Source organism: Syngnathus acus, chromosome 14, assembly GCF_901709675.1.
Source record: "Syngnathus acus chromosome 14, fSynAcu1.2, whole genome shotgun sequence".
Classification (NCBI taxonomy): Eukaryota; Metazoa; Chordata; class Actinopteri; order Syngnathiformes; family Syngnathidae; genus Syngnathus; species Syngnathus acus.
In genome coordinates, this window is record NC_051099.1 from 2,492,750 (window position 1) to 2,507,927 (window position 15,178).

Below are 15,178 nucleotides of genomic sequence, written 5' to 3' on the forward strand. Positions count from 1 at the left end.
TCGACTCACTTCAAATTAGTTCCTTGACATAAAAAAAACACAAGAGGGCACTATTTTTTGATCTAATAAAACTGGACTCACTTCAACATGGTTACATGACACCACGCAAAATTCGAAATGGGGGTTTACAGTACACATTTTTAGTAGCTACTAGCTTCATAATCTTTCATATGTTCACGTTTTGTCCATAATAATGCATGAAAATGAAATTAATCCGTTCCTACCTGTTTAGTTTGCTTGTCTCGTCGTCACTAGTATGTTCTTGTCTCGGAATTGATATCTTGTGAAAAAAGAAACACACAAACGTTTTAAAAGTATGATATTAAGGGTTGAATGTTAATCGCCACGGTTTATATTTACCAGTCAAATCGTCTAATTTTCTTCTCAATCCAAGAAAGAGTGTGAATTTTAGTGTAATTCTCAACGAAATGAACCCGTTGTTTCATTATATTCAATTACAGGGGTCGCAAATGTTTGTTTTGTCGATTACATTAAATACCTCCGCGGTGTCCTCTACCAACCTGAGCACACACCTGCGTCCATTTACTCATGGCGGAACACTGCCCCCAAGTGGCGGACACAAGATGGCTTCCTTTTGACGAAAAAAAAAAAACCACACTCTCAAAATTCTCGACGTCATTTGTGCTTTATTGACAAAACAAAAATGACTACAGTTGATTGCGAGAGCAGTATTTCTCTTCCACACGACTAACTATCCACCCCTTTGTTGAACAAGATATTTTAAACAATATTTCTAAAGAAAATGGGCGCAAAAAGGCAGCGAAAGGGTGATTTGCAAAAAGGGAGAAAAAAGGCCACACCAATATGTCCAATAAAATGCGTTAGTGTACAATTACATTTTTAAATCAAATCTTTAAAAAAGTGGAGAAACATGATTTTGTTGCACAACTTAATTATACAGAAGTAACTCTGCCAAAAAGCCATACTGCACATGCGTACAAAATAGGCGGCCATTTCAGAAAGTTTATCTTTGTACGCCGTTGACAAAGCACAACAAATTATCAGCTATTTGTCCAAATAAAATAATTGGATTTTAATAGATTCCACTAACGTAGAAATGATGACCCAATTTTCTAATTGCTCAGTGATTCATGAGTTACTGTATTTTTTATTTTGGTTGCCTGGCTACATACTGTCTACTTTTTAAATGATATCACTGTTTTTATTCAGTCTAGCTTGATTTTCCCATCTAGATTCTTCTTTGTGTGCTTTAAATGAAAAAGCATTATTATTAAGTATTTCAACATCAATGAGGAAAATGGTGAAAATATTTGCATCCTGGTGGCTCAAAGTTTATCCATATGACTTCTGCTGCGACTATTTCTGGGCACATTTCGGGTAGTCGAGTGCAATTACTGCGTGCGGGTGACGGACAAGAACTTCACCGAAGTCATAAAACAAAAAGGAGCCCAACCAGGAGTCCTGCACGGCAGCATCGGGCCAGTCGGGGGCAGGAAGTATCAAAGAGACAGAAAAGTAATGCCTGCGCCAAAGTCATGTGTTGGAATGTTGCACTACAATGTAACAAATCCAGACTTAGTGGAAACTCATCAGAAAGAGCTTAAACAAAAGCGCTCCCATAAATATTGACTTAGCGACAAAGAGAAAACATGGAAGGGAGATAATTACAAAATGTCGCTATGCAGACAGACTGGAAGAGGGCAAGCAGCGACCCGACGACGGCGATCCATCGATCGTTCGAGCGAGAACAGTTCCGAGCGGCGCGACTCAAAAGATGTAGTCGCGTGTCATTTTGAGGGACGGCATGGCCTCGTTGACATTCTGGTCCAGCCGGTGGTACTCGACCGTGTTGCGAGAGCACAGGCCCTCCTTCCAGCGGCGGCTCTGTGCGAGCAGGAGGATCTGACGGAAAGAAATGTGACATCACAACTGATACGAGACTGGATTTGATGAGCATGCATTTTCATTGAAATGACCACTGACCTTCCTCTTGTTGTGGTAGGTGATGTAGATGATGGCCACCAAGAAAGCCAGGATGACCAGGTGGAAGAAGAAATGCGAGTCCTCATCCTCCGTGTTGTAGACGCCGGGGAGCTTGTAGCTGACGTCTTCCTTGACGTCGGGCGCCTGCACCCCGATCACTGTCCGGTCCTGGTCCTTATCGGAGTCATCGTTGGCATCCAGGTGATACAAGCCATCATTGTACCCGTCCGGACCGTCGTCTTCATCGCCATCGTAGTCGTCGTCCGGGTCCAGGTGAGCTGCCGCTTCTTTGCCGGCGGGCTGAAGCAAATCCGACTCAAATTCTTGCAGGTTGTTTGTGGTTTGCGCCTCTGAGGTTTTTACATCAAAGAGGGTGGTCTCTTCCACTGTGGGTTTGGTGGGTTCCATTTTTTGGGGGGCGTCGGCTTGTGAGGTTTTGGACATCGCAGGTGACTCCGTGATGCTCAGCACCTGAAGCGCGACATTCCCTTTTGTCTCGTCGGGGGTCGGTTTGTTATCCGTGTCCGACGAAGCGATGAGCACCGCAGATCTGTCGTCTTGCACGTCGTTTTGACTTGCCTGCGGCTGGTCGACTTTGGGGACGTTGGGTTGGACCGGCTTGCTCTTCGGGGCCTCGGTTTGGACCGGCTTGCTCTTCGGGGCCTCGGTTTGGACCGGCTTGATCTTCGGGGCCTCAGTTTGGACCGGCTTGATCTTCGGGGCCTCAGTTTGGGCTGGCTTGATCTTGGGGGCCTCAGTCTTGACAGCGTTAATCTTGGGGTCCTCAATTTGGATGGGGTTGATCTTGGCCTCGTTTTGGACGGGGTTGATCTTGGGCTCGGTTTGGACGGAGGTAGCGTTGGGAAGCTTGAGATGCGTTGTGTCTTGCATCAACACTTTTGGTTCCGTCTGAGTGTTGTTTTGGCTACCTGTGGTCTGGAGAGGAGTCTGTGGCAAGTCGACCTTTCCGTCCTGGATGGCCCCACCTACAAACAGAAAGATCAAATATGACTCAATCTGTCACTTTCGAGCCGCCGCTCAAGCCATTTACAATATTTCCATTTTTAGTAAATACGCATTTATTTAAAATGTCTGACGTGATCATGGGGGGAAGGGTATATATTTGTCATGTATATGCTTACGACTACAAACCTCCATTCAGACACTGTGACTGACTGCTAACTACATAGGTATGTCATTAGCATGGGATTGAATGTCATGTAGAGGCGTTGCCCGGTAGGGAGTTCACTTAAGGCAAAAAGGATCTATTCATTCACGCAAAGCATAAACAAAGAACAGAGGAGGGCTTTGTGGCGTGATAAAACCTCATGACTACATGTATTCACAAGCTAAACCTTCACGCATACCTCAATTTCAAGGAACAAGCAGGTAGAATAGAATATATGATACTGGACTTGAAAATTTGTTGCATTCAAGCACAAAGTTGTAAAACATAAAATGATGCAACAAATAACTCTTGCTAATTTATGCACTTAAGTGAATTAAAGCCCCTTACAAAGTATTGTTTGGATCGTTTAACAAAACAAAGAAGTACTAGTTAGGAGCTACTTTAAATAGCATTTGACCAAATTTAGGGAGAAAAAGTCAAATCTAAATTAACCGAGAAGCATGAACACCTTAAATTACAATCTTTGCATAAATCACGTCCAGCGATAAAATCTCGCGACAGGTTAAACGTCACAAACGAGCTCTGTTATACATCACATCGCCCGAACAATGTTATACAATTACAGAGATAAGAAATATATGTTCAAAATAGGGTCAAATTGCGCGATTGTCAGCTGTCAGTCACCTCAAGTGACTAGCTGACGTGCTAGCCCCGATCAGCGAGCGACATAGCACTATGACACGCTCACAGTTCTTCTTTAAAAACAAAATAAAAAATGAAGACCAGAATACGATTTTACCATCCGAGATGCCATTAGTTGGAGCTGACAAGACGCCACCAAGTAGCAAAAGCTGGTGGAAGACAACAAGTAGGCAGAGAGGGCGACTCTTCTTCCTGTTTCGTCTCATCGTCGCCATGTTGGTTTGATACGAGGGAGAGACGAGGAAGGGGCGCGGCTTAACATCTGACGTAACTGCTTAGATGCCGCGTCATAGATGACGTCAGATAGTACTCAAACGTTTGGTTATTTATAAAACAAAACAAATGTCGCAGTTTAACTGCATGTTTAAAAATAGGAAAACACACCCTTGCTGGTTTGAGATGTTTTTTTTTATTTATTCAGGAAATATCACGACCACTATTAGGAATCTGCGGAGTACCACCACTTCCCATTAAGATACAGTAACTCTCATCCGTAAGTGTCCATTATGATCGAGCGAGTCTTATTAAGACTTAATCGAGTGCGTTAAGCTACACAGGTCTGGTATGTAACAAGACAAGACAAAAAAGAATGTACAGATTGGGTTGTAGTGTGTATGGGTGTGTGTTCTTCATGTTCTCATGAGTAATTATTGTGTCATTAACTTCATTCTTTCTGCACAGCTACACAGAGGACACACACGGCTAATATTTTCCCGGTTTTGTTGGTTTCAAAATATTAAATATTCCCTAAAATGTGATCTTTTAAATGTGAGAGGCGCTCGCCCATCGGCTTGCGTCCAGCTGTGGCACATCTAGAGGTAGAGGAATGGGAAGGGTCGGGGGGGATCGTGAGGGCTAACTTTATTTTCATTTAATTTGGGTAATGGAGTGGACATCAAGGAGGGGTGCACGCCGGCCCTACGCCTGGAACTCCAGGCCGAGGCCCAGCTTGTGGCCGCCGGCGTTGATGTTCTTGCCGTCGAGGAGGGCGGACAGCGTCAGCTTGATGCCTGAACAGAGCACAAAAATTAAATTTCCAATATTTTGATATTATTATACAGAATCACCACTACTGGCTACTCAGCTGCCGCGTTGACATCCGTATTACAAAGCGCCGGTTTATTTTCTTAAGGGGAATTTAATTTTATGTAAATGTGGTGTGCTCACCTGGCTTGAGAGTCTGAGTGTATCCGAGGCCTACGAGGCTGGAGTTGTTCACCTTGGCCTGTAAGAGATGGCAGAATCGAGCATGTCCAAAAAGAAATACATTGGTGGGGGGGGGGGGGGGGACATGCATTTTCATATTTCAGCCAGTAGGGGGCATTTGAAGTTCACTCAAGTTTCATGTTTGATGGCAAGTTATCAAAAATAGCCCTCATGCTTGCCAACAAGCAATGACCAAATGTTTAGTATAAAAGGTTCAAATGTCAATGTTCACTCACTGAGAACGATGCATCAGGATCAATCTGGTACTTGGCAGCGATGCCAAAGCGGGTGTTACTGTTGCCGGCGGTCCAGGCCAGATTGACGGCTGTCTCCAGCTGTTCGTTCACCTTCTGGTAGATGGAGCCGCCGAACTCTGTGCCGTCGTTTCTGCCAGAAGCAGAAAGAAAAAGCAGAGTTGAAATATCTTTAGCGCGATACTGTTTTGCACCAGGTGGTTATACAAACGGGAAACTTCGTTTGACCTCATCAAGACGTAAAGATTAGCTGTGAGCTCAGCGGGGGGGGGCTTCTGCCTACTTGGCCATAACCTTGCCCCCACCCACCCACTGAGCGGCATTAACTGTCTCGCCCTTCCAATCGAAGGGCTTTTGCTCCTTTTGATCGCGCTCAGGCTCACCTGCAGCGTGTTCAATCCCATCGCTGATGTAAAAATAACTACAAGGCGTTCGGCAGTAAATTGGTATTCCGCTCAAAAAAACTAGCGGTTGTCATGTCAAAAGAGCCGCAGTGTTGTATGAAGCTTACACGTTGGTGTGCAGCTGGAACTCGTCCGTCTTGTAGCCAACGGCAAAGTTGCTCTGAGTGATCCGGTTGCGACCGGCCTCGAAGGTCACCTGGTAGCCGGCCAGCCAGCCCTCGAAGCCCAGCACACCGGCGCCGTGCACGGCCGTGCCATTGATGTCGTAGTTGATGTCGCAGCCCAGGTTGATGTGGTCGCACTTGTAGGCGGTCTTCAGCTTGCCACCTTTTTTGCTAGAAGTGGTTCAAAAGGACACTTCTGAGCAACTCACAAATACAAAATGTAAAACTACTCAACATTTGATTTAATTCACAATGAAAGTGGTAAATATCCTTGAATTAATTCCAAAGTGTTTCTTCTTAATCTATTAAAATACATTTAAATAAAAGCGATACAAAGTTAATTTCCCGCCAAAATGATCTTACCCGGTATTTGGTGAGAAGGAGGAGTCCAACGTCAGCTTCAGACCCTTGGTCAACTGCAAAGAACCATCAGAAAACGTAAACAACAACATAAGCAGAAGAAGAAATCTAAAGTCCATGCCGCATCTCCGGCGCCCCCACCTGGTCTTCGATGGTGAATTCAGTACAGATGGTGTTGTCGGTGTTCCACTTTTCCGTGAAGGTTAGCCCGTGCTCGGCCCACTTGTACTTGGTCTCCAGGGAGCCGGCCACCTTGCTGGTCTCGGTGTTGGCCGATCCCGTGCTGGTGAATTCCTGCGCGTAGCAAATACAACGAGAACGATTGAATCAAGTCTGCTCCGCTTATGACAGCAACGTTAGCGTATTATCATCTTATGAGAAGTCCTACCAGTCCATTCTCAGACTTTGTTTTTAAGTCCAGTTTGATGAGTCCGAAGCCTGTGGAGAAAAGAACAAGTGAATATCCCCCCACCTTAAGTGTCATTTGCCGCCAGGCCGTTGCTTCTCACCGAATCCTTTGGTGAAAATATCCCGGGCGGACTTCCCCAGGTCGGCGTAGGTCGGAGGTACGGCCATGATCTGCAACAAAAGGATACATACCACAACTTAAGGGAGGACAGAAAACGATTTTTATTGCATTGTCACTACAAGGAGCTGGCAACTCCATTCAGTCAGGCCATGTCATCACTTGCGAGGAAGCTCTTTCACCGTAAGACTTTCGACAGAGCCGCGGTTTTTGCACTTGAGCAGTCACGCAGGTAATATGATAACATTGAGGAGGATTTCGATAGCGGTTATGTGTACAATGTGAAGTGTTTCTAAAGGCGAATAGCTCCTCCATGCCTATCAGGATTGGAGGAGGAGGAGGAGGAGATCCTACTTCTGAACCTTAGGCATGACTTGTCGAACACCTTTTGCCAACAACTGCACCCTTTTCCTCTAGTTATTGCCAAAATCCAACTGACTGTTTCATCCAATAATTCGCTTGATCTTCCGTCTGGTTTGTCACAGTAGATTCTAAGTGTGTCAAAGTGAAATTTGAAAGATCCTTGACTGACAATATTAAAATTCCAAGGGCTTCGGTGCATGTAAATGATTGATTCCTGCTGGTGCAAACCAATGAATGCCGATCACCCACTGCATTCTCAAATTATGTTTGCCTTCTATTACTAGTACAGTTATAGAATCGTGTACTTGGTATTGTTTATTTATTGTGTTGTTTATGTATAGTGTTGTTTATTGATGTATGACAAGTCAAATGACCCCAACAAATCGTTCTATTAGCATTAGCTACTAGCCTCAAAGGTGGACAGCGGGCAAACCGCCCCCCAGCCACCCTGTAACTTCACCGTAGTAGATATTTACAAAAGTTCGTTTGATAAGTAAACAGGGGAGCATTCCCGACTAAATATGCATTGTTGCTCTTCCCAGCGGGATACGATCGGTCTGAAATTGGCAAACGACCGCATTATAAGTCATTAGCCGTCAAGCTAACAGCGGGCCGAGCCTCGTAGCACCATTCACCTCTACAGTTTTAAATGCTAAAGCTATGAGCTAACACGCCGGGCAAAGAGCCGGTACGGATACGCCCCCTGATCCAAAGCAGTACCGACAATTTTAGAATTTCAAATCCGTACCTCAGTGTGCGGTTTCCCGTACAGAGCGTGTGGACCGTCACGGAGAAAAAAGAGGAGAAAGGATGAGGAAGGAGGAGGCGGCGGCTCACGTAGAGCACGTTACAAGTCAAAGATAGTACGGCTGTGAGAGGGGCAAGATGTTTACCCGGAGGTGGCAGTTTATCGGTCGCAGCGGGTAGAGAAGCATCTTGTTCACTCAACATTGAGTTTTGACGTTATAAACTTTTATTACTCTGTAACTACACATCAAACTAAACTAAGCATTGAAGCAAGTGACTTGATAGAAGTGCAAGCGCCTAGGAAAATCTACGGAAGAAGATTCGGGCCAGTGAATTAAAAAAAGGGGGTGAATCCTGTCACCCCCATTTTTTCTTTTCTTCACTGACCCTAATCCTCTTCCGTACTTTTGCGACGAGACTTCAGAACACGTTCAGGTTCTCCGGAAATCCGAGCGCCAGGGTGAGCACAGCGCAACTTCGGGTCACGAGGCCGGAGCTTGTGGTAAAGGTGTTGAAGGAGCATTGCCCACCACTAGCAGCTCCACAGTAGGACCCAAGTTTGGAGAAGCCGCACGTGATGGCTGGCACATAGATGACATGAAGCCTCAGCAATGCTCTTATGTCCAAAAACAACACGTTTCTGTCACGTGCCGGCGATACGTCGCGTCGGGCTCGTCCTCAATAAATGTTTGATCTTCTCGTCTTTGCAAATGATTTTACAGCATCTCGATAACAGAGCCAGTAAAGATGACAGTGCAGCGTGTTGGACAAACCGATGACTATCCATTTTTGATCATGAATACATTCCGACATATACATAATCTATAATAAGAAACATCACCACATCAGCGTCACTGAAAAGCATTTTCATGATCCAAGCGGCGCACGTGCCAAATACTTGATAAGGATTTTGGTTAAATGATTGCCACTTGGTCGTAAAACTGAGGCAACACGTAGTCACACTTTGTACTGAAGCGGGACGACAAATCCAAACCAAAAAAAGTCCGCCCCTGATTGACTACAACTTGGATTCTTTACTCTGACAAGCCCGTGCGTCAGCGTCCTCCGCTTCCTTTTTCTCTGGACCTTTTCGTCTGTGGAAATTGTGAACAGGCAAAAATAAAAGAATTGACAAATACTTGAGTTCCGATTTGCACGTCCCGCACGACTGACCTGTATATGGACTGCATCTGCGCTAGGGTCTCCGGCAAAGGCTTCCCAAACGACTCCGGCAGCAGGAGAGCGATGAAGGCTCCGCAAATGGCCAAAGCTCCCATCAGGATGTATGGCAGCGCCTTGTAATATTGACCTAGCGTATTCGAAATGTTCATTGGCTTTTGTTTCATTTGCTCTCGTCATTGCACGGTAGATGACAAAGGGCGAGCGGGATGAACGTTGGACGTACCGAGGTAGATGATGAAGGGCGAGAGGATGGTCCCCACTCGAGCCGCCATGGAGCAGCAGCCCATGGCCGTGTTCCTGATGACGGTGGGGAAGAGCTCGGACGTGACGGCGTACACGATGCAGAAGGCTGCCGTCACGCCGAATTTGCCCAGCATCTCCAGCAGCACGGCCACCCACGGAAGATCTGAGCCCAGGGCCACGCGAGCGTCTCGTCAGCAATGATGGTTGGATTTGCTAAATGCGTCTCGCAAAGTGGTGCGTACGGAAGACTCGCGTTACCTATGGGAATGAGGTGCACGCACAGGATCATGACTCCGCCCATCATTAGCGTGGTCGACTGGCATAGGCGGCGGTAGCAAAAGTGCAGCAGTAACAGAGCGATCAGGTAGGCGGGAACTTCCGTCACCGCCGACAGGAAGCAGTTGAGGTACGGGTCTCCGTGAAGGTTGGACGTGTTGAGGATCAACGCGTAGTAGCTGATGGTGATGACGAACCTGCGCGAGTCATGTAAGTCCTACCGAGTCAATCTTTTCTTATCTTATGATTTTGTGGTGATTTGCGATTGCCGTGGACTGGAAATGTGCTTTTACTTACCACAGAATTGAACACAACAGGTTGATGGTGAATATGTTGCAGTTGCGCAAGATGGAGCCAATGTTGTATTTCTTGTCTTTCAACAGCATTGCATCCTCAATCTGGAACAAAAGTTCAATCCCTTTGCGATTGTTTTTACAGTCAAAGTACAGAAATGTGCCATACGCGGCTCCAATTTAAGGCTCATGCTAAAATAACCTTTCCACGTGAACTTTAGTTTTGAGACGCTTACCTCAGCCTCTGTGAAAATGGCCTTGGGCGGGGTAATCTTATTCATCCTGGCAGCGTCCATCAGGATGCTCTCGGCCTCCGCCACTCGGCCCTGGGACAGCAGCCAGCGTGGCGACTCGGGTATGAACCTGTACGAAGGCTGTTAGCTGGCAGCGGAACAATGCTAACCCTAACCCTGCCCTTACCACCACAGGGGGATGTAGATCAGTCCACAGGCGGCCATGGGGATCAGCAGCATCCGCCAGGAGCGCAGGAAGTATGCCACGGGTGGCATGAGCATGTAGCCTATGGCCGAGCTCATGAAAACTCCCAGGGAGCAGAAGACCACGCGGGCTTTGGGGCTCAGAATTTCTGTTCCTGAGGACAAAGCGTGTAAAAACGGGGCTAATATTAACAAAGCCATTTGTTTAAATAAAGTACAAGTAAAACTTAGTAGCCTTAGCTTAACTACAATGCCTTAGCTTGGATGTTATGGCAACGGAAGCCTCACTCTGCATATGCATGAGCCCCCCCCCCCCAGAATGCCAGAAGCTTTGTATGAAGACGTCCAGCAACTAAAGACAAAAATAAGTCCCATTTAAAAGTCTCATACCCAGCACAAAGGCGATGATGTAATTGGAGAACCCGCCAGCACCGACCAGGAAGTAGATGAATGTGAAGATCTCCCAACTGTTTGAGAAGATCTGCGCCGTTATGCCCACTGTCTGGAGGACCATCATGGTGAATAGCGCTGGCTTCCTTCCGTATCTGTTGATAGGAAGCACAGATACTTGTTTTTCAATGCATGGGTGACTCCAAAGCTTTTGCTGCCCACCTGTCCGACAACTGGCCCGAAAGAAACGCTCCCACCAGCACGCCCAGGTAGTGGATAGAGGTGGACAAAGGGATTTTGTGTGCGTCCTCGCAAACCAGATCCCACTGAAGAAGGTGCACACGTTTGTCAAAACCCAAAAGAATCTTGCTGAGCGTGGCTCTTTACAAAACGACAAGCGAGTGAAGCTTTTTTATGGCTGACCTCGGTGGCAATGGTCGACTGATAGGTGTCTCGGCTGTACGTCCAGCCGTCTCTGCAGGCTTCTAAAGGAATCCCGGCCACGTCCACCTCCACGTCCGGCACGGCGCCGTTCTGAGAGTAGTTCTTGACCATCTCCAGGTTGAGCCTGGCACAAGAGCTGAGCCTGGCCACGCCATCCACCGTCTCCGTCGGGATGGTCACGTTTCTCCACGCCTGGCTGATGTTGGCGTCCTCGGGAACGTAACAGTGGTGGGACGGCGTGTCGGCGACAAATATGATGTAGATACCGATGAAGCCGTTGGGGTAGATACTGATGGCCAAGGCCAAGAAAATCCGACGCTGGAAGCTTCCCCACGATCCCAAAAAGGACGTGACGCTATCATAGTCTCGCAGTTTAGGCTCACCCATCGTCTGACGTGCCGCGAAACAAATGATGGCAAAAAAGCGAGGGCCTCTCTCGTCTCTTCTGTCAGGAGTGGTGACATAGTAACTGTCGAGTCTGCGCTTCTTATTTTCTCCCAGACAATTGGCCTTGAAGAACGTGTTAATGGTTAACAAGTTCCTGAACGAGCGTTATAAATTGTTTTCTTGCTCCTGACGACAATTTGGCCATGGTAGCACCCCAAAAAGTCACTTGGGATAAGAAGCCAGGTGGGTGTTTGGAATAGATGGTGTTTTATTCTTCCTGGATGTCTGGTGGGACCCTTTGAAAGGGTAAGCTGAGAAGGTCTTCTGCTTTGCCCTGTCAGAGATAACAGCACTATCAGAGGACGTGTGCAGTCTCGTCACAAATTATGTTAGTCGATGAGTCAAATAAAAAAAAAAGAAAAGCAGTTGATATTTGGCTTTATTTACATGTCAAGTCATTCTAAAGACTGGTGAGGTATCCATGTGTTTTGACATCAAACACAAATGGAACGTTCTACAAAATAATGGTCCAAATGTCCATCGGCAGCCATCAGCACACACAAAAAGTGACTCGTTGCTACACGCTAAGACTTTGCAGGTCACTTTTGACTTTGTTGTGTTTTTGCGGGTGTCCGCTCGCTTGCTTGGCTTTCTGGATAGTTTTTGGTTTTGGTTCCACAGCACCACCTGGAGGAGAGAAGCCAAAAGAGTATCTATCTTTGCTTGTAAATGTGGAGCTAGTTGGCCTCACCCTTGCCATTCCTGCATCTGTTCCAGAGTTTCCGGAAGGTCTCTGTTCAACGTCTCCGGGAGGAAGATGTTGACCACGCAGGAGCCGACGGTGAGACTTCCCATGAGAATGTACGGCAGAGCCTTGTTGTAAGTGCCTGCCGCGAGTAGAAAACGCTAGACGAGGCGGGCGGGCGGGTAAAAGAGGAGACAGACGCACGTGCCTAAATAGATGACGTAGGGAGCCGTGATGCTTCCCACGCGAGCCGCCGACGAGCATATTCCCATGCCCAGGTTCCTGAGCACGGTGGGGTAGAGCTCGGCCGTGTAGATGTAGACGATGCCGAAGGCCACGGTGAAGCCGAACTTGCCTGTCATTTCCAGAGCTAAGGCCACATCCTTAAGGCCTGAGGGGAACGTCGAGTCATAGCTCTGAGGAACTCGCCTGTGGTGATTCTTGGCACTTACTCGCCGGGATGAACTGGATGAGCAGCAGGACTCCTCCGCCGATGAGGAGAAAGGCGGACAGGAGAACCCTCCTCGGACATCTCTTCAGGAGCCACGTGGACGCGACGTAGGCGGGTACCTCGGTGGTCGCCGACAGGAAGCAGTTCAGGAAAGGGTCCCCGCTGAGGTTGGAGGTGTTGAGGGATAAACCGAAGTAGCCCACGTTGATGGCCATCCTGCTTGACGAGAGCACGCCAGATTCAGACGGAGCGTCAAAGCTCCGAGTCGTCCGTTGGGATCGGGCTCACCACAGAACCAGACACATCAGCGTGACGCATCTCATGTTCCTGGATCTCAAGACGTCCAGCATGCTGTACGTCTTGCTCGGAGGCAGGGACTGGACATGCAGCCACAACCAACAACCGACGGAAAAGCCAGAGTTTGACCCTGGCCGCTCTCCCTCCCGTTTGCGTAACCTAGCATGAAAACGACTTTACGCGGAACTCCACCTGGGCTCCTCTGAAGATAACAAGCGGTGCCTCCACTTTGTTCTTGCGGGCGGCGTCTCTGACGACGGCTTCGGCTTCCGCCACTCTTCCCTGAGTGATCAACCACCTGGGAGACTCTGGGATGAACCTGCGAGCACACACGTTTGAAGTCCCAGATGCTCCTCGACCGACTCGCCTAGCCTAGCGTACCACCACAGAGGGATGTAGACCACGGAGGTAGCAGACAGAACGGCAAGGAGGGTTCTCCACTCCCTGATGCCGTACGCGATCCACGGAAGAATCATGTAGCCGATGCCGTAGAAGAGGAAAGCCCCGAGCGTCGTGAAGATCACCCGAAGCGTCTTGCTCAACAGCTCCGTTCCTGACCCAAAAAGAGATGCCCACTCTGCGCGAGACGCGAGGCGAGATAGACGAGACCCTACCGAGTACGAAGGCGGAGATGTAGATGGAAATCTGGGAAGCTCCGACAAACAGGAACGTGATGCAGAACATCCTCCACGACTGGGAGAAAGACTGCAACAGGACCGAGATGCACTGAGCGCCCAGAGAGACGAAAACGATCTTCTTTCTTCCGTACCTAAAGAGGGAACAACGAGGCGAACTTTAGCAAACGTTCCTTTGAATCCTTTGATCTGAGAAAACGTAATCAAAGTTAGCGCCATCCATCCATCCATCCATCCATCCATCCATCCATCCATCCATCCATCCATCCATCCATCCATCCATCCATCCATCCATGATCTTATTGCAAAACAAATGTTATGGCAAGTGTCTAACAGTAGATGGCGCTGTTTTGTGGAACAGTTTCCCCCCCCAATATCTTCATTTGTATCCCTCACTGAGGTTGCAGTACCTGTCAGAAAGCTGGCCTGAGATCAGCGAGCCCACCAGGTATCCTACGAACAAAGACGACGACGCAAAAGGAACTTTCCACTGGTTGTCGCAGACCAAGTCCCACTGCAAAGACACACGCCATGTCACTTCTTGCCCTCACTGTCGTCACGTGACAATCATGTCGACCTCGGTGACGATGTTGGCCAGGTAGACGTCTCTGCTGTAGCTCCAGCCGTCCAAACAGCCCTCCTGCTCCAGGCCCGTGAGGTCCACGTCCGTCCCGGGAGCGTAGCCCTCCGCCGACAGGTTGCGCACCACATCCAGCTTGTAGCGCCGACAGCGGCTGCGTACCGGCCGTCCGTCCTCCTCGCTGACGGGAATGATGGCATCCCGCCACGCCGCCGTCAGGTTGACCTCCGGCACGAGGCAGCGGTGCTCCGGGGCGGCGCCGACAAAGACGATGTAGAGCCCGTTGAATCCGGTGGAGATGAAAATGGTATTGAGGAGGATGAAAGTCACGCTGAAGTGAGGTCCGGTTTGGCCCAGGAAGGCCGTGTCTCGGTTATAGTCGCCCATGGTGAAGCGACGCTGCTGCCGTGTGCTGTGGCGACTCTCAATCGCTGAGCGGAACCCTGGGTGGGCCGCTGAATCCCCCTCAGCCCCCTCCCACTCCCCTCCCCCCTGCTCTCATCTGGCAACGGCAATCAGGACTCATAGAAGGAAAACTGATTCATCCTGACACCCTGTCCCCTCGACCGGCTCATTTGATTTCCTGGGATTTGATCAAACGCTTTCAAAAATGGCCCGGTCCATCTGCACTAGCCCCCCCACCCCACCCCCCACCGCCATCGCCGCGGCGGCCACTCGCACAGCAGCGGTTTGCTCCAAACAACATTCCACACTTTTAAATACTCTTGCACGTGCTTGTACTCTAAACGGTGCTAAGTAGCTGCTTACAAAAGAACTGCGCTTTAAGTTCACGCCGGGCAGTGTAGGAGAGTTTACGCTTAATTGTTAACATGGAACTTATGCTGGTGTCAACTATTAAATCGTTTGCCGTGACCTTTTATGGCTTTTCTCATAATAGGCACTTTCGATCTCAATCCGTCAATAAACATCCACGGGTTGAACGTGGTCTTGAGTTAATGTTGCGCTTGTGTGTGTGTGTTTGTGCAGCAGAGCGTGAG

At 48.3% G+C, this 15,178-nt stretch overlaps 4 protein-coding genes across 7 annotated transcripts; all 4 read right to left on the reverse strand.

Moving 5' to 3' along the window:
- Positions 1 to 627: 627 nt before the first annotated feature.
- Positions 628 to 4,053, reverse strand: c14h5orf15 (chromosome 14 C5orf15 homolog). 4 transcript variants are annotated; one of them, XM_037269669.1, is made up of 4 exons: positions 3,906 to 4,053; positions 2,629 to 2,951; positions 1,966 to 2,598; positions 628 to 1,884 (listed from the first exon to the last, which is right to left on the reverse strand). In XM_037269669.1, the coding sequence occupies exons 1-4, from the start codon at positions 4,009 to 4,011 to the stop codon at positions 1,750 to 1,752; spliced, it is 1,197 nt and encodes a 398-aa protein (XP_037125564.1). In that variant the 5' UTR covers positions 4,012 to 4,053; the 3' UTR covers positions 628 to 1,749. The 4 variants fall into 4 exon arrangements, with proteins under 4 accessions (XP_037125564.1, XP_037125563.1, XP_037125562.1 ...); XM_037269668.1 differs by having other exon boundaries at positions 3,894 to 4,046; XM_037269667.1 differs by having other exon boundaries at positions 1,966 to 2,951.
- A 132-nt stretch (positions 4,054 to 4,185) lies between these two features.
- On the reverse strand, positions 4,186 to 7,978 carry vdac1 (voltage-dependent anion channel 1). The gene is made up of 9 exons (XM_037269173.1): positions 7,822 to 7,978; positions 6,694 to 6,763; positions 6,573 to 6,622; positions 6,326 to 6,478; positions 6,188 to 6,240; positions 5,768 to 5,995; positions 5,239 to 5,389; positions 4,964 to 5,021; positions 4,186 to 4,806 (listed from the first exon to the last, which is right to left on the reverse strand). The coding sequence occupies exons 2-9, from the start codon at positions 6,758 to 6,760 to the stop codon at positions 4,715 to 4,717; spliced, it is 852 nt and encodes a 283-aa protein (XP_037125068.1). The 5' UTR covers positions 6,761 to 6,763; positions 7,822 to 7,978; the 3' UTR covers positions 4,186 to 4,714.
- An 856-nt stretch (positions 7,979 to 8,834) lies between these two features.
- LOC119133398 (solute carrier family 22 member 4-like) lies at positions 8,835 to 11,781 on the reverse strand. The gene is made up of 10 exons (XM_037269169.1): positions 11,065 to 11,781; positions 10,864 to 10,967; positions 10,642 to 10,796; positions 10,235 to 10,406; positions 10,051 to 10,177; positions 9,819 to 9,919; positions 9,504 to 9,718; positions 9,226 to 9,408; positions 8,994 to 9,129; positions 8,835 to 8,914 (listed from the first exon to the last, which is right to left on the reverse strand). The coding sequence occupies exons 1-10, from the start codon at positions 11,470 to 11,472 to the stop codon at positions 8,839 to 8,841; spliced, it is 1,677 nt and encodes a 558-aa protein (XP_037125064.1). The 5' UTR covers positions 11,473 to 11,781; the 3' UTR covers positions 8,835 to 8,838.
- Positions 11,782 to 11,893: 112 nt separating this feature from the next.
- On the reverse strand, positions 11,894 to 15,173 carry LOC119133399 (solute carrier family 22 member 4-like). The gene is made up of 10 exons (XM_037269170.1): positions 14,178 to 15,173; positions 14,011 to 14,114; positions 13,580 to 13,734; positions 13,347 to 13,518; positions 13,158 to 13,284; positions 12,957 to 13,045; positions 12,670 to 12,884; positions 12,426 to 12,608; positions 12,224 to 12,359; positions 11,894 to 12,159 (listed from the first exon to the last, which is right to left on the reverse strand). The coding sequence occupies exons 1-10, from the start codon at positions 14,565 to 14,567 to the stop codon at positions 12,072 to 12,074; spliced, it is 1,659 nt and encodes a 552-aa protein (XP_037125065.1). The 5' UTR covers positions 14,568 to 15,173; the 3' UTR covers positions 11,894 to 12,071.
- Positions 15,174 to 15,178: the final 5 nt, after the last annotated feature.